Source organism: Hyla sarda, unplaced genomic scaffold, assembly GCF_029499605.1.
Source record: "Hyla sarda isolate aHylSar1 unplaced genomic scaffold, aHylSar1.hap1 scaffold_1483, whole genome shotgun sequence".
In the NCBI taxonomy this organism is placed as follows: Eukaryota; Metazoa; Chordata; class Amphibia; order Anura; family Hylidae; genus Hyla; species Hyla sarda.
In genome coordinates, this window is record NW_026608116.1 from 68,250 (window position 1) to 87,743 (window position 19,494).

Below are 19,494 nucleotides of genomic sequence, written 5' to 3' on the forward strand. Positions count from 1 at the left end.
CTGTACAGGAGCCCAACGCAGCCCGAACAGACCCTGACTCCCAGGAGTTGATGGCGCCAGCCTCACAAATCACCACACAAACCATTGCCACACGCCGGGTGGGTCATGCCTTACACACACAGCTTTACCATGAAGGAGTGGGGGGCGCGGACCCTTCTCTTCTCAGGGTTCATTCTAGGCAGCAAAACATGGAGGACAACTGGAGGCTGCTGGAATTGGCCTGTGGGGAGTGAACTGGGTCAAGGCTGATGAATGTGTAATGGGGCAGAGCTGAGGGTCCGGTCCCTTGTGTAATGGGGGCAGAGCTGAGGGTCCGGTCCCTTGGGTAATGGGGCAGAGCTGAGGGTCCGGTCCCTTGGGTAATGGGGCAGAGCTGAGACTCTGGTGCCTTGGGTAATGGGGCAAAGCTGAGACTCTGGTGCCTTGGGTAATGGGGCAAAGCTGAGGCTCTGGTGCCTTGGGTAATGGGGCAGAGCTGAGACTCTGGTGCCTTGGGTAATGGGGCAAAGCTGAAGCTACGGTCCCTTGGGTAACGGGGCAGAGCTGAGGCTCCGGTCCCTTGGGTAACGGGGCAGAGCTGAGGCTCCGGTCCCTTGGGTAACGGGGCAAAGCTGAGGCTACGGTCCCTTGGGTAACGGGGCAGAGCTGAGGCTACGGTCCCTTGGGTAACGGGGCAGAGCTGAGGCTCCGGTCCCTTGGGTAACGGGGCAGAGCTGAGGCTCCGGTCCCTTGGGTAACGGGGCAGAGCTGAGGCTCCGGTCCCTTGGGTAACGGGGCAGAGCTGAGGCTCCGGTCCCTTGAGTAACGGGACAGAGCTGAGGGTTCGGTCCCTTGGGTAATGATGGTGTAGATGGAGGTGCGTGCTGAGGGAAGCCTCCACAATGTTCCCCTGACCCTCTGGGTGACCGTAATAAACATATTACACAATACAAATTGGTCGGTCTCCAATAACCTGCATTATATATAGTCACATGACATCTGGGGTGATGATGTCATGTTCTGGGGTCCTCGGGGGTTTCCTACCAGTTAAATAAAGCATCACACAACAGAAGGCGCCAGCTCTACAGACACACGTTACATGACCCCATACACAGCTGTGATGTCCCGTGTGATCTGACCGGTCTGCAGGGCCCCATACACAGCTGTGATGTCCCGTGTGAAGTCACCACACAAACCATTGCCACGCGCCGGGTGGGTCATGCTGATGGTCCGGTCCCTTGGGTAATGACGGTGTCGTTGGAGGTGCGTGCTGAGGGAAGCCTCCACAATGTTCCCCTGACCCTCCCGGTGACCATAATAAACATATTACACAATACAAATTGGTCGGTCTTCAATAACCTGCATTATATATAGTCACATGACATCTGGGGTGATGATGATGTCATGTTCTGGGGTCCCCGGGGGGGGGGGGTTCCTACCAGTTAAATAAAGCATCAGACAACAGAAGGAGCCAGCTCTACAGACACACGTTACATGACGGGCGCGGTCACATCCTGAGGACTGACATGACGGGCGCGGTCACATCCTGAGGACTGACTTGACGGGCGCGGTCACATCCTGAGGACTGACGTGACTGGCGCGGCCACATCCTGAGGACAGACATGACTGGCGCGGTCACATCCTGAGGACTGACGTGACGGGCGCGGTCACATCCTGAGGACAGACATGACGGGCGCGGTCACATCCTGAGGACTGACATGACGGGCGTGGTCACATCCTGAGGACTGACGTGACTGGCGCGGCCACATCCTGAGGACAGACATGACTGGCGCGGTCACATCCTGAGGACTGATGTGACCGCGCCTGTCAAGTCAGTCCTCAGGATGTGACCGCGCCCGTCAAGTCAGTCCTCAGAATGTGACCGCGCCCGTCACGTCAGTCCTCAGAATGTGACCGCGCCCGTCACGTCAGTCCTCAGGATGTCACCGCGCCCGTCACGTCTGTTCTCAGGATGACACCGCGCCCGTCACGTCTTTCCTCAGGACGGTCACATCCTGAGGACTGACGTGACGGGCGCGCTCACATCCTGAGGACTGACATGACAGGCGCGGTCACACGCTGCGTACACTGGTGCCATCCACATGGAGAACATCATCCACCAGATCAGACGTCTTCTTCCATTTATCCAGTTCTAGTTCCCATTGTAGACACTATTGGGGGGAGATCACATGGACTCTGACCGCTCTGCGAGGCTCCACACACAGCTGTGATGTCCCGTGTGATCTGATGGGTCTGCAGGGCCCCCTACACAGCTGTGATGTCCTGTGTGATCTGATGGGTCTGCAGGGCCCCATACACAGCTGTGATGTCCTGTGTGATCTGATCTGCGGGGCCCCATACACAGCTGTGATGTCCTGTATCATCTGACCGGTCTGCGGGGCCCCATACACAGCTGTGGTGTCCCGTGTGATCTGATCTGCAGGGCCCCATACACAGCTGTGATGTCCTGTATCATCTGACCGGTCTGCGGGGCCCCATACACAGCTGTGATGTCCCGTGTGATCTGATCTGAAGGGCCCCATACAAAGTTGTAATGTCCCTTGTGAAGTCACCACACAAACCATTGCCACGCCCGGGTGGGTCAAGCTGAGGGTCCGATTCCTTGGGTAACGGGGGCAGAGCTTAGGGTCCAGTCCCTTTGGTAACGGGGGCAGAGCTGAGGGTCCAGTCCCTTTGGGTAACGGGGCAGAGCTTAGGGTCCAGTCCCTTTGGTAACGGGGGCAGAGCTGAGGGTCCAGTCCCTTTGGTAACGGGGGCAGAGCTGAGGGTCCAGTCCCTTTGGTAACGGGGGCAGAGCTGAGGGTCCAGTCCCTTTGGTAACGGGGGCAGAGATGAGGGTCCAGTCCCTTTGGTAACGGGGGCAGAGATGAGGGTCCAGTCCCTTGGGTACTGACGGTGTAGATGGAGGTGCGTGCTGACGGAAGCCTCCACAACGTTCTCCTGTTCCTCTGGGTGACTATAATAAACATTAGACAATACAAATTGGTCGGTGTCCAATAACCTGCACTATATATAGTCACATGACATCTGGGGTGATGATGTCATGTTCTGGGGTCCCCGGGGGGGGGGTTCCTACCAGTTAAATAAATGTAGACGTGACGGGTGTGGTCACATCCTGAGGAAAGACGTGACAGGCGCGCTCACATGCTGAGGACTGACGTGACGGGCGCGCTCACATCCTGAGGACTGACGTGACAGGCGCGGTCACACGCTGCGTACACTGGTGCCATCCACATGGAGAACATCATCCACCAGATCAGACGTCCTCTTCCATTTAGTCAGTTCTAGTTCCCATTGTAGACACTATTGGGGGGAGATCACATGGACTCTGACCGCTCTGCAGGGCCCCATACACAGCTGTGATGTCCTGAGTGATCTGATCTGCGGGGCCCCATACACAGCTGTGATGTCCTGTGTGATCTGATCTGCAGGTCCCCATACACAGCTGTGATATCCTGTGTGATCTGATCTGCAGGGCTCCACACACAGCTGTGATGTCCTGTGTGATCTGATCTGCAGGTCCCCATACACAGCTGTGATGTCCTGTGTGATCTGATCTGCGGGGCCCCATACACAGCTGTGATGTCCTGTGTGATCTGATCTGCGGGGGCCCCATACACAGCTGTGATATCCTGTGTGATCTGATCTGCAGGTCCCCATACACAGCTGTGATGTCCTGTGTGATCTGATCTGCAGGGCCCCATACACAGCTGTGATGTCCTGTGTGATCTGATCTGCGGGGCCCCATACACAGCTGTGATGTCCTGTGTGATCTGATCTGCAGGTCCCCATACACAGCTGTGATGTCCTGTGTGATCTGATCTGCAGGTCCCCATACACAGCTGTGATGTCCTGTGTGATCTGATCTGCAGGGCCCCATACACAGCTGTGATGTCCTGTGTGATCTGACCGCTCTGCAGGGCCCCATACACAGCTGTGATGTCCTGTGTGATCTGATCTGCAGGGCCCCATACACAGCTGTGATGTCCTGTGTGATCTGATCTGCGGGGCCCCATACACAGCTGTGATGTCCTGTGTGATCTGATCTGCGGGGCCCCATACACAGCTGTGATGTCCTGTGTGATCTGATCTGCGGGGCCCCATACACAGCTGTGATGTCCTGTGTGATCTGATCTGCAGGGCCCCATACACAGCTGTGATGTCCTGTGTGATCTGATCTGCGGGGCCCCATACACAGCTGTGATGTCCTGTGTGATCTGATCTGCAGGGCCCCATACACAGCTGTGATGTCCTGTGTGATCTGATCTGCGGGGCCCCATACACAGCTGTGATGTCCTGTGTGATCTGACCGCTCTGCAGGGCCCCATACACAGCTGTGATGTCCTGTGTGATCTGATCTGCGGGGCCCCATACACAGCTGTGATGTCCTGTGTGATCTGATCTGCAGGGCCCCATACACAGCTGTGATGTCCTGTGTGATCTGATCTGCGGGGGCCCCATACACAGCTGTGATGTCCTGTGTGATCTGATCTGCAGGGCCCCATACACAGCTGTGATGTCCTGTGTGATCTGATCTGCGGGGCCCCATACACAGCTGTGATGTCCTGTGTGATCTGATCTGCAGGGCCCCATACACAGCTGTGATGTCCTGTGTGATCTGATCTTCAGGGCCCCATACACAGCTGTGATGTCCTGTGTGATCTGATCTGCAGGGCCCCATACACAGCTGTGATGTCCTGTGTGATCTGATCTGCATGGCCCCATACACAGCTGTGATGTCCTGTGTGATCTGATCTGCAGGGCCCCATACACAGCTGTGATATCCTGTGTGATCTGATCTGCGGGGCCCCATACACAGCTGTGATGTCCTGTGTGATCTGATCTGCGGGGCCCCATAGACAGCTGTGATGTCCTGTGTGATCTGATCTGCATGGCCCCATACACAGCTGTGATGTCCTGTGTGATCTGATCTGCAGAGCCCCATACACAGCTGTGATGTCCTGTGTGATCTGATCTGCAGGGCCCCATACACAGCTGTGATGTCCTGTGTGATCTGATCTGCAGGGCCCCCATACACAGCTGTGATGTCCTGTGTGATCTGATCTGCGGGGGCCCCATACACAGCTGTGATGTCCTGTGTGATCTGATCTGCGGGGGCCCCATACACAGCTGTGATGTCCTGTGTGATCTGATCTGCGGGGCCCCATACACAGCTGTGATATCCTGTGTGATCTGATCTGCGGGGCCCCATACACAGCTGTGATGTCCTGTGTGATCTGATCTGCAGGGCCCCATACACAGCTGTGATGTCCTGTGTGATCTGATCTGCAGGGCCCCATACACAGCTGTGATGTCCTGTGTGATCTGATCTGCAGGGCCCCATACACAGCTGTGATGTCCTGTGTGATCTGATCTGCAGGGCCCCATACACAGCTGTGATGTCCTGTGTGGATCTGACCGCTCTGCAGGGCCCCATACACAGCTGTGATGTCCTGTGTGATCTGATCTGCAGGGGCCCCATACACAGCTGTGATGTCCTGTGTGATCTGATCTGCAGGGCCCCATACACAGCTGTGATGTCCTGTGTGATCTGATCTGCGGGGCCCCATACACAGCTGTGATGTCCTGTGTGATCTGATCTGCGGGGCCCCATACACAGCTGTGATGTCCTGTGTGATCTGATCTGCGGGGGCCCCATACACAGCTGTGATGTCCTGTGTGATTTGATCTGCAGGGCCCCATACACAGCTGTGATGTCCCTGTGTGATCTGATCTGCGGGGCCCCATACACAGCTGTGATGTCCTGTGTGATCTGATCTGCAGGGCCCCATACACAGCTGTGATATCCTGTATGATCTGACCGGTCTGCGGGGCCCCATACACAGCTGTGATGTCCTGTGTGATCTGATCTGCAGGGCCCCCATACACAGCTGTGATGTCCTGTGTGATCTGATCTGCGGGGCCCCCATACACAGCTGTTGATGTCCTGTGTGATCTGACCGCTCTGCAGGGCCCCAATACACAGCTGTGATGTCCTGTGTGATCTGATCTGCGGGGGCCCCATACACAGCTGTGATGTCCTGTGTGATCTGATCTGCAGGGCCCCATACACAGCTGTGATGTCCCTGTGTGATCTGATCTGCGGGGCCCCATACACAGCTGTGATATCCTGTGTGATCTGATCTGCGGGGGCCCCATACACAGCTGTGATGTCCTGTGTGATCTGATCTGCGGGGCCCCATACACAGCTGTGATGTCCTGTGTGATCTGATCTGCAGGGCCCCATACACAGCTGTGATGTCCTGTGTGATCTGATCTGCGGGGTCCCATACACAGCTGTGATGTCCTGTGTGATCTGACCGCTCTGCGGGGCCCCATACACAGCTGTGATGTCCTGTGTGATCTGATCTGCGGGGCCCCATACACAGCTGTGATGTCCTGTGTGATCTGATCTGCAGGGCCCCATACACAGCTGTGATGTCCTGTGTGATCTGATCTGCGGGGCCCCATACACAGCTGTGATATCCTGTGTGATCTGATCTGCGGGGCCCCCATACACAGCTGTGATGTCCTGTGTGATCTGATCTGCATGGCCCCATACACAGCTGTGATGTCCTGTGTGATCTGATCTGCAGGGCCCCATACACAGCTGTGATGTCCTGTGTGATCTGATCTGCGGGGCCCCATACACAGCTGTGATGTCCTGTGTGATCTGATCTGCGGGGCCCCATAGACAGCTGTGATGTCCTGTGTGATCTGATCTGCATGGCCCCATACACAGCTGTGATGTCCTGTGTGATCTGATCTGCAGAGCCCCATACACAGCTGTGATGTCCTGTGTGATCTGATCTGCAGGGCCCCATACACAGCTGTGATGTCCTGTGTGATCTGATCTGTGGGGCCCCATACACAGCTGTGATGTCCTGTGTGATCTGATCTGCGGGGCCCCCATACACAGCTGTGATATCCTGTGTGATCTGATCTGCGGGGCCCCATACACAGCTGTGATGTCCTGTGTGATCTGATCTGCGGGGCCCCATACACAGCTGTGATGTCCTGTGTGAATCTGATCTGCAGGGCCCCATACACAGCTGTGATGTCCTGTGTGATCTGATCTGCAGGGCCCCATACACAGCTGTGATGTCCTGTGTGATCTGATCTGCGGGGCCCCATACACAGCTGTATGGGGGGGGCGGGGGGGGGAATAGGGCCACTTCTGTCACTCAGTCAATTCTCCTCTGTCCCCTGACCGTACAGCTGGATCTGCTGATCTTTAATTTGGCAGCTGTTCGGGTGGCGGATTAACCCCTAATCTCCTGGAGGCCATGTCACAGCTGCTGCAGTCAGACTAAAATATTAAAGAAGGTCACAGAGCAGGGGCGGGGCTTACTGTCCGAAATCAGAACCGTCCCCCACAAGTCTCTACTGCCCCCAAACCCATCACAGCCCAAACCGATGGTGTGTGAACTCATAACCTCCTCCCCCCCCCAATCACTTCCTCATCTCCTCCCCCCCCCCTGCCCCTCACACACTCTCCCCAACCCCCCATATCCCCCCCTACCCCTCTCGCCCCCCCCCAGCGGCCATGTTTGCCCATTAATCCACCATGGGATAAGCCTTTGAGGCCATGACGATTATTTGCCGTTAAGCCGCCAGAGATCAGAGCGATGTATTTTGTAGGGAACACGCGGCTGGTAACGGTGGACGCTGCCCGTCATCCCGCATTACGACCTCTGACCCTACAAGACAACATGGAGACAAGATGGAGGCAAAGGAATGTTTATTGTGAAATGTTAGGGGGTCCGGGGGTCTAGGACAGATGGCGGCACCCCCTCTAGGGGACCCTCTCCACCTTCATCATATTGGTATAACCCGCTCCGGGTCTCCAGCCGGTCAGGATAATCACAACGTCGTCCTTGTGGAGGAAACCGCGCACCTTCCCTGTAAGACAAAGGTTAAGTGTAAGGGGCCCCGGGGGGTCATCACTACGGATCACAGCAGGGGCCCCGGGGGGTCATCACTACGGATCACAGCAGGGGCCCCGGGGGGTCATCACTACGGATCACAGCAGGGGCCCCCGGGGGGGGGGTCATCACTACGGATCACAGCAGGGGCCCCGGGGGGTCATCACTACGGATCACAGCAGGGGCCCCGGGGGGTCATCACTACGGATCACAGCAGGGGCCCCGGGGGGTCATCACTACGGATCACAGCAGGGCCCCCGGGGAGTCATCACTACGGATCACAGCAGGGCCCCCGGGGAGTCATCACTACGGATCACAGCAGGGGCCCCGGGGAGTCATCACTACGGATCACAGCAGGGGCCCCGGGGGGGGTCATCACTATTGATCACAGCAGGGGCCCCGGGGGGTCATCACTACAGATCACAGCAGGGGCCCCGGGGGGGTCATCACTACGGATCACAGCAGGGGGGCCCCGGGGGGGGTCATCACTACGGATCACAGCAGGGGCCCCGGGGGGTCAATCACTACGGATCACAGCAGGGGCCCCCGGGGGTCATCACTACGAATCACAGCAGGGGCCCCGGGGGGTCATCACTACGGATCACAGCAGGGGCCCCGGGGGGTCATCACTACGGATCACAGCAGGGGCCCCCGGGGAGTCATCACTACGGATCACAGCAGGGGCCCCGGGGAGTCATCACTACGGATCACAGCAGGGGCCCCGGGGGGGTCCATCACTATTGATCACAGCAGGGGCCCCGGGGGGTCAATCACTACGGATCACAGCAGGGGGCCCCGGGGGAGTCATCACTACGGATCACAGCAGGGGCCCCCGGGGAGTCATCACTACGAATCACAGCAGGGGCCCCCGGGGGAGGTCATCACTACGGATCACAGCAGGGGCCCCCGGGGGGGGGGGGGGGATCATCACTACAGATCACAGGCAGGGGCCCCAGGGGAGTCATCACTACAGATCACAGCAGGGGCCCCGGTGGGAGTCATCACTACGGATCACAGCAGGGGCCCCGGGGAGAGGAGGGGGGGGATCATCACTACGGATCACAGCAGGGGCCCCGGGGGAGTCATCACTACGGATCACAGCAGGGGCCCCGAGGGGGGGGGGGGGGGAGTCATCACTACGGATCACAGCAGGGGCCCCGGGGTGGGGGGGGGGGGGGTGATCATCACTACGGATCACAGCAGGGGCCCCAGGGGAGTCATCACTACAGATCACAGCAGGGGCCCCGGGGAGGGGGGGGGGGGGGGGAATCATCACTACGGATCACAGCAGGGGGCCCCAGGGGAATCATCACTACAGATCACAGCAGGGGCCCCAGGGGAGTAATCACTACGGATCACAGCAGGGGGCCCCGGGGGAGTCATCACTACAGATCACAGCAGGGGCCCCGGGGAGGGGGTGGGGGGGGGGGGGGGAATCATCACTACGGATCACAGCAGGGGCCCCAGGGGAATCATCACTACAGATCACAGCAGGGGCCCCAGGGGGAGTAATCACTACGGATCACAGCAGGGGCCCCGGGGAGTCATCACTACGGATCACAGCAGGGGCCCCGGGGGGAGTCATCACTACGGATCACAGCAGGGGCCCCGGGTGGGGGGGTGGGGAGGATCATCACTACGGATCTCAGCAGGGGCCCCGGGGGGGGGTCATCACTACGGATCACAGCAGGGGCCCCGGGGGGGGTCATCACTACGGATCACACAGCAGGGGCCCCGGGGGGGGGGGGGGGGTTCAATCACTACGGATCACAGCAGGGGCCCCCGGGGAGTCATCACTTACGGATCACAGCAGGGGCCCGCGGGGGGGTCATCACTACGGATCACAGCAGGGGCCCCCGGGGAGTCATCACTACGGATCACAGCAGGGGCCCAGGGGAGTCATCACTACGGATCACAGCAGGGCCCCCGGGGGAGTCATCACTACAGATCACAGCAGGGGCCCCGGGGGAGTCATCCCTACGGATCACAGCAGGGGCCCCGGGGGGGGGTCATCACTAACGGATCACAGCAGGGGCCCCGGGGGGGGGGGGGTCATCACTACGGATCACAGCAGGGGCCCCCGGGGAGTCATCACTACGGATCACAGCAGGGGCCCCCGAGGGGGAAGTCATCACTACGGATCACAGCAGGGCCCCGGGGAGTCATCACTACGGATCACAGCAGGGGCCCCGGGGGAGTCATCACTTACGGATCACAGCAGGGGCCCCGGGGAGTCATCACTACGGATCACAGCAGGGCCCCGGGGAGTCATCACTACGGATCACAGCAGGGCCCCCGGGGAGTCATCACTACGGATCACAGCAGGGGGCCCCTAGGGGGAAGTCATCACTACAGATCACAGCAGGGCCCCGGGGAGTCATCACTACGGATCACAGCAGGGGCCCCGGGGGGGGGGGGGGGGGGATCATCACTACGGATCACAGCAGGGGCCCCGGGGGGGGGGGGGGGGGGATCATCACTACGGATCACAGCAGGGGCCCCGGGGAGTCATCACTACGGATCACAGCAGGGCCCCGGGGAGTCATCACTACAGATCACAGCAGGGGCCCCCGGGGAGTCATCACTACGGATCACAGCAGGGGCCCCGGGGGAGTCATCACTACGGATCACAGCAGGGGGCCCCGGGGGGGGGGGGGATCATCACTACGGATCACAGCAGGGGCCCTGGGGAGGAGGGGGGGGGATCATCACTACGGATCACAGCAGGGGCCCCAGGGGAGTCATCACTACAGATCACAGCAGGGGCCCCAGGGGAGTCCATCACTACAGATCACAGCAGGGGCCCCGGGGGAGTCATCCCTACGGATCACAGCAGGGGCCCCGGGGGAGTCATCACTACGGATCACAGCAGGGGCCCCGGGGGGATCATCACTACGGATCACAGCAGGGGCCCCGGGGGGATCATCACTACGGATCACAGCAGGGGCCCCCGGGGGGGGGGGTCATCACTACGGATCACAGCAGGGGCCCCGGGGGGGGGGGCATCACTACGGATCACAGCAGGGGCCCCGGGGGGGGGGGGGGGGGTGTCATCCCTACGGATCACAGCAGGGGCACCTCAACAGTGGGCGCCAATGGACATATTGTATCTGTATACATCAAAGAGCAAAAGCTCCACCTCCTGTCCAGGCACATGCAGAGCCTATAGCCCCACCTCCTGTCCACCCCCGCAGAGCCTATAGCTCCGCCTCCTGTCCACACCCCCTATGTGACTTACCGATCTCAATCCCGAACTGCACCCTCCGGTCCACGTCATCTGCCCAGACCTCCAGCTGCGGCTCCCGGTACAAGGCAGGAAACACCCCGCGGTTGAGGTGAGCCTGACGCGCCACCTGCTGGTTACGTGTTACCGATATGATGGGGGCGCGAGGACGGTAACGGGAGAGAAGCTGCGCCGACCTGGGGGGAAGAGGAAGTAAAAGTTCAATGGGGGTCACAGGAGGGGGTCCACCAATGGGAGAGTCTGTGGCCTCCACACCTGCCGGACGTGGTGAGAACAATGATGGCTCCAGCACAACATTTAAAGGAGGCCTCCACCGCGCCAATGGCCGTCACTTCAGTCGGGTCCTGAGTCAGAGGCGTCAATCTGCGCAATTCTTCAAACAGCTGCTGGTTATAGATGGCGGCTTCTGCCTCCCGGGCGATCTGTAGGGCGAGAGAAGAACCCCCCCCCAACATGAGGAAGAGGAACTCTACCCCCAAATATAATACACCCCCAACATGAGGAGGAGGAACTCTACCCCCAATATAATATACCCCCAACATGAGGAGGAGGAGCTCTACCCCCAAATATAATACACCCCCAACATGAGGAGGAGGAACTCTACCCCCAATATAATACACCCCCAACATGAGGAGGAGGAGGAACTCTACCCCCAAATATAATACACCCCCAACATGAGGAAGAGGAACTCTACCCCCAAATATAATACACCCCCAACATGAGGAAGAGGAGGAACTCTACCCCCAATATAATACACCCCCAACATGAGGAGGAGGAACTCTACCCCCAAATATAATACACCCCCAACATGAGGAGGAGCTCTACCCCCAAATATAATACACCCCCAACATGAGGAGGAGGAACTCTACCCCCAATATAATATACCCCCAACATGAGGAAGAGGAACTCTACCCCCAAATATAATACACCCCCAACATGAGGAGGAGGAGCTCTACCCCCAAATATAATACACCCCCAACATGAGGAGGAGGAACTCTACCCCCAAATATAATACACCCCCAACATGAGGAGGAGGAACTCTACCCCCAATATAATATACCCCCAACATGAGGAGGAGGAGCTCTACCCCCAAATATAATACACCCCCAACATGAGGAGGAGGAACTCTACCCCCAATATAATACACCCCCAACATGAGGAGGAGGAACTCTACCCCCAATATAATATACCCCCAACATGAGGAGGAGGAGCTCTACCCCCAAATATAATACACCCCCAACATGAGGAGGAGGAACTCTACCCCCAATATAATACACCCCCAACATGAGGAGGAGGAGCTCTACCCCCAATATAATACACCCCCAACATGAGGAGGAGGAGCTCTACCCCCAATATAATACACCCCCAACATGAGGAGGCAGAACTCTACCCCCAAATATAATACACCCCCAACATGAGGAGGAGCTCTACCCCCAAATATAATACACCCCCAACATGAGGAGGAGCTCTACCCCCAAATATAATACACCCCCAACATGAGGAGGAGGAGCTCTACCCCCAAATATAATACACCCCCAACATGAGGAGGAGGAACTCTACCCCCAATATAATATACCCCCAAGATGAGGAGGAGGAACTCTACCCCCAATATAATACACCCCCAACATGAGGAAGAGGAACTCTACCCCCAAATATAATACACCCCCAACATGAGGAGGAGGAACTCTACCCCCAAATATAATACACCCCCAACATGAGGAGGAGGAACTCTACCCCCAATATAATATACCCCCAACATGAGGAGGAGGAACTCTACCCCCAATATAATACACCCCCAACATGAGGAGGAGGTACCCCCAATATAATACACCCCCAACATGAGGAGGAGGAGCTCTACCCCCAATATAATACACCCCCAACATGAGGAGGAGGAGCTCTACCCCCAATATAATACACCCCCAACATGAGGAGGAGGAACTCTACCCCCAATATAATACACCCCCAACATGAGGAAGAGGAACTCTACACCCAATATAATACACCCCCAACATGAGGAGGAGCTCTACCCCAAATATAATACACCCCCAACATGAGGAGGAGGAGCTCTACCCCCAAATATAATACACCCCCAACATGAGGAGGAGGAGCTCTACCCCCAATGTAATACACCCCCAACATGAGGAGGAGGAGCTCTACCCCCAATATAATACACCCCCAACATGAGGAGGAGGAGCTCTACCCCCAAATATAATACACCCCCCAACATGAGGAAGAGGAACTCTACCCCCAAATATAATACACCCCCAACATGAGGAGGCAGAACTCTACCCCCAATGTAATACACCCCCAACATGAGGAGGAGGCGCTCTACCCCAAATATAATATAATACACCCCCAACATGAGGAGGAGGAACTCTACACCCAATATAATACACCCCCAACATGAGGAAGAGGAACTCTACACCCAATATAATACACCCCAACATGAGGAGGAGGAACTGTACCCCCAATATAATACACCCCCCAACATGAGGAAGAGGAACTCTACACCCAATATAATACACCCCCAACATGAGGAAGAGGAACTCTACACCCAATATAATACACCCCCAACATGAGGAGGAGGAACTGTACCCCCAATATAATACACCCCCAACATGAGGAGGAGGAACTCTACCCCCAATATAATACACCCCCAACATGAGGAAGAGGAACTCTACACCCAATATAATACACCCCCCAACATGAGGAGGAGGAACTCTACCCCCAATATAATACACCCCCCAACATGAGGAGGAGGAACTCTACCCCCAATATAATACACCCCCAACATGAGGAAGAGGAACTCTACACCCAATATAATACACCCCCAACATGAGAAGAGGAACTCTACACCCAATATAATACACCCCCAACATGAGGAGGAGGAACTGTACCCCCAATATAATACACCCCAACATGAGGAGGAGGAACTCTACCCCCAATATAATACACCCCCAACATGAGGAGGAGGAACTCTACCCCCAATATAATACACCCCCAACATGAGGAGGAGGAGCTCTACCCCCAAATATAATACACCCCCAACATGAGGAGGAGGAGCTCTACGCCCAAATATAATACACCCCCAACATGAGGAGGAGGAGCTCTACCCCAAATATAATACACCCCCAACATGAGGAGGAGGAGCTCTACCCCCAAATATAATACACCCCCAACATGAGGAGAGGAACTCTACCCCCAAATATAATACACCCCAACATGAGGAGGAACTCTACCCCCAAATATAATACACCCCCCAACATGAGGAGGAGGAACTCTACCCCCAAATATAATACACCCCCCAACATGAGGAAGAACTCTACCCCCAATATAGTACACCCCCCAACATGAGGAGGAGGAACTCTACCCCAACATAATACACCCCCAACATGAGGAAGAACTCTACCCCCAATATAATACACCCCCAATATGAGAAGGAGGAACTCTACCCCCAAATATAATACACCCCCAACATGACGAAGAGGAACTCTATCCCCAATATAATACACCCCCCAACATGAGGAGGAGGAACTCTACCCCTAAATAAAATACACCCCCCAACATCAGAAGAGATGGGGAGGTTTGAGGAGGAGAAGAGCTCTCCTCATGTTGGGGGGTATATTATATTGGGGGTAGAGTTCCTCCTCCTCATGTTGGGGGTGTATTATATTAGGGGTAGAGTTCCTCCTCCTCATGTTGGGGGTGTATTATATTTGGGGGTAGAGTTCCTCCTCCTGATGTTGGGGGGGTGTTATATTGGGGGTAGAGTTCCTCCTCCTCATGTTGGGGGGGGGTGTTATATTGGGGGTAGAGTTCCTCCTCCTGATGTTGGGGGGTGTATTATATTGGGGGTAGAGCTCCTCCTCCTCATGTTGGGGGTGTATTATATTGGGGTAGAGCTCCTCCTCCTCATGTTGGGGGTGTATTATATTGGGGGTAGAGTTCCTCCTCCTGATGTTGGGGGGTGTATTATATTGGGGGTAGAGTTCCTCCTCCTCCTCCTCATGTTGGGGGTGTATTATATTGGGGGTAGAGTTCCTCCTCTCCTCATGTTGGGGGTGTATTATATTGGGGGTAGAGTTCCTCCTCCTCATGTTGGGGGTATATTATAATGGGGGTAGAGTTCCTCCTCATGTTGGGGGGTGTATTATATTGGGGGTAGAGTTCCTCCTCCTCATGTTGGGGGTATATTATAATGGGGGTAGAGTTCCTCCTCATGTTGGGGGGTGTATTATATTGGGGGTAGAGTTCCTCCTCCTCATGTTGGGGGTGTATTATAATGGGGGTAGAGTTCCTCCTCATGTTGGGGGGTGTATTATATTGGGGGTAGAGTTCCTCCTCCTCCTCATGTTGGGGGTGTATTATATTGGGGGTAGAGTTCCTCCTCCTCATGTTGGGGGTATATTATAATGGGGGTAGAGTTCCTCCTCATGTTGGGGGGTGTATTATATTGGGGGTAGAGTTCCTCCTCCTCCTCATGTTGGGGGTGTATTATATTGGGGGTAGAGTTCCTCTTCCTCATGTTGGGGGTGTATTATATTGGGGGTAGAGTTCCTCCTCCTCATGTTGGGGGTGTATTATATTGGGGGTAGAGTTCCTCCTCCTCATGTTGGGGGTATATTATATTGGGGGTAGAGTTCCTCCTCCTCCTCATGTTGGGGGTGTATTATATTTGGGGGTAGAGTTCCTCCTCCTCATGTTGGGGGTGTATTATATTGGGGGTAGAGTTCCTCCTCCTCATGTTGGGGGTGTATTATATTGGGGGTAGAGTTCCTCCTCCTCATGTTGGGGGTATATTATATTTGGGGGTAGAGCTCCTCCTCCTCATGTTGGGGGTGTATTATATTGGGGTAGAGTTCCTCTTCCTCATGTTGGGGGTGTATTATATTGGGGGTAGAGCTCCTCCTCCTCATGTTGGGGGTGTATTATATTTGGGGGTAGAGTTCCTCCTCCTCATGTTGGGGGTGTATTATATTTGGGGGTAGAGCTCCTCCTCCTCATGTTGGGGGTGTATTATATTGGGGGTAGAGCTCCTCCTCATGTTGGGGGTGTATTATAATGGGGGTAGAGTTCCTCTTCCTCATGTTGGGGGGTGTATTATATTGGGGGTAGAGTTCCTCCTCCTCATGTTGGGGGTATATTATAATGGGGGTAGAGTTCCTCCTCATGTTGGGGGGTGTATTATATTGGGGGTAGTACTGTACCCCTAGAATACTCCACCACAGTATATGAGGAGGTCCCCCACAACCCCTCATATAGTGATAGTGGCCCCTGCCGGGCACCACATGACCCTCACCGCATGCTGCATGTGAACGGCCTCCACCGGGTACAGACCCTTGGCCGTCTCTCCTGACAACATGATGCAGTCGGCTCCATCCAGGACGGCGTTAGCGACATCACTGCTCTCCGCACGGGTGGGGCGGGGCTTCTTTATCATACTCTCCAGCATCTGGGGAAAAGGGGACACGCCCATCATTACCCCGCGTACACACAGCCCGCCCATCACCCCGCCCATCATTACCTCGTGTACACACAGCCCGCCCATCATCACCCCCCGCCCATCATCACCCCACGTACACACAGCCCGCCCATCATCACCCCCCGCCCATCATCACCCCGCGTACACACAGCCCGCCCATCACCCCGCCCATCATTACCCCGCGTACACACAGCCCGCCCATCACCCCCCCGCCCATCATTACCCGCGTACACACAGCCCGCCCATCACCCCCCCGCCCATCATTACCCCGCGTACACACAGACCGCCCATCACCCCCCCGCCCATCAATACCCCGCGTACACACAGCCCGCCCATCACCCGCCCATCATTACCCCGCGTACACACAGCCCGCCCATCATCACCCCCCGCCCATCATCACCCCGCGTACACACAGCCCGCCCATCACCCCGCGTACACACAGCCCGCCCCATCACCCCCCGTACACACAGCCCGCCATCACCCCCCGCCCATCATCACCCCCATACACACAGCCCGCCCATCATCACCCGCGTACACACAGCCCGCCCATTATAACCCCCCATACACACAGCCCGCCCATCATCACCCCGCGTACACACAGCCCGCCCATCATCACCCCCCATACACACAGCCCGCCCATCATCACCCCCCATACACACAGCCCGCCCATCACCCCCCGTACACACAGCCCGCCCATCACCCCCCGTACACACAGCCCGCCCATCATCACCCCGCGTACACACAGCCCGCCCATCATCACCCCGTGTACACACAGCCCGCCTGTCATCACCCTTCACCCATCATCACCCCGCATACACACACACGCCACCCGTCATCACCACACACACCCACACACACCCACACACCACCACCCCGTCATCACCCCGCGCATACACACACGCCACCCGTCATCACCACACACACCCACACACACCCACACACACCCACCCGTCATCACCCCGCATACACACACACACACCACCCTATATCACCCCGCATACACACATACGCGCCACCCGTCATCACCCCGCGCATACACACACACACACACACACACCACCCTTCATCACCCCGCATATATACACACACACACCACCCTTCATCACCCCGCGCATACACACACACACACCACCCTTCATCACCCCGCATATATACACACACACACACCACCCTTCATCACCCCGCGCATACACACACACACCACCCGTCATCACCCCGCATACACACACACGCGCCACCCGTCATCACCCCGCATACACACACACACACACACCACCCTATATCACCCCGCATACACACACACGCGCCACCCGTCATCACCCCGCATACACACACACACACACACACCACCCTATATCACCCGCATACACACACACGCGCCACCCGTCATCACCCCGCATACACACACACACACACCACCCTTCATCACCCCCGCATACACACATACGCGCCACCCGTTATCACCCCGCGCATACACACACACACACCCTTCATCACCCCGCGCATACACACACACACACACACACCACCCGTCATCACCCCGCGCATACACACACACCACCCTTCATCACCCCGCATATATACACTACACAACACCCACCCTTCATCACCCCCGCGCATACACACACACACACACCACCCTTCATCACCCGCGCATTACACACACACCACCCTTCATCACCCGCATATATACACACACACACCACCCTTCATCACCCCGCGCATACACACACACACACACACCACCCTTCATCACCCGGCGCATACACACACACACCACCCTTCATCACCCCGCGCATACACACACACACCACCCTTCATCACCCCGCGCATACACACACACACACCACCCGTCATCACCCCGCATATATATACACACACACACACACACACGTCATCACCCCGCATATATATACACACACACACACACGTCATCACCCCGCATATATATATATATATATATATATATATATATATATATATATATATATATATATATATACACACACACACACACGTCATCACCCCGCATATATACACACACCACCCTTCATCACCCCGCGCATACACACACACACCACCCGTCATCACCCCGCATACACACATACGCGCCACCCGTCATCACCCCGCGCATACACACACACACACACCACCCTTCATCACCCCGCATATATACACACACACACACCACCCTTCATCACCCCGCGCATACACACACACACCACCCGTCATCACCCCGCATATATACACACACACACCACCCTCATCACCCCGCGCATACACACACACACCACCCGTCATCACCCGCATACACACACACGCGCCACCCGTCATCACCCCGCATACACACACACACACACACACACACACCACCCTATATCACCCCGCATACACACACACGCGCCACCCGTCATCACCCCGCATACACACACACACACACACACCACCCTATATCACCCCGCATACACACACACGCGCCACCCGTCATCACCCCGCATACACACACACACACACACACCACCCTTCATCACCCCGCATACACACATACGCGCCACCCGTTATCACCCCGCGCATACACACACACACCACCCTTCATCACCCCGCGCATACACACACACACACACCACCCTTCATCACCCCGCGCATACACACACACCCACCCTTCATCACCCCGCAAATATACACACACACACCACCCTTCATCACCCCGGCATACACACACACCACCCTTCATCACCCCGCATATATACACACACACACCACCCTTCATCACCCCGGCATACACACACACACACACACCACCCTTCATCACCCGGCGCATACACACACACACCACCCTTCAT

At 56.6% G+C, this 19,494-nt stretch overlaps 1 protein-coding gene across 1 annotated transcript; it reads right to left on the bottom strand.

Moving 5' to 3' along the window:
- Positions 1–7,730: 7,730 nt before the first annotated feature.
- Positions 7,731–16,621, bottom strand: LOC130308591 (pyruvate kinase PKM-like; the record flags this gene model as incomplete). Its single annotated transcript, XM_056552258.1, is given in 4 exon segments — positions 7,731–7,902; positions 11,164–11,345; positions 11,425–11,591; positions 16,469–16,621. Coding segments are annotated over 4 exon segments (609 nt in total), but the record flags the coding sequence as incomplete, so codon positions are not given.
- Positions 16,622–19,494: the final 2,873 nt, after the last annotated feature.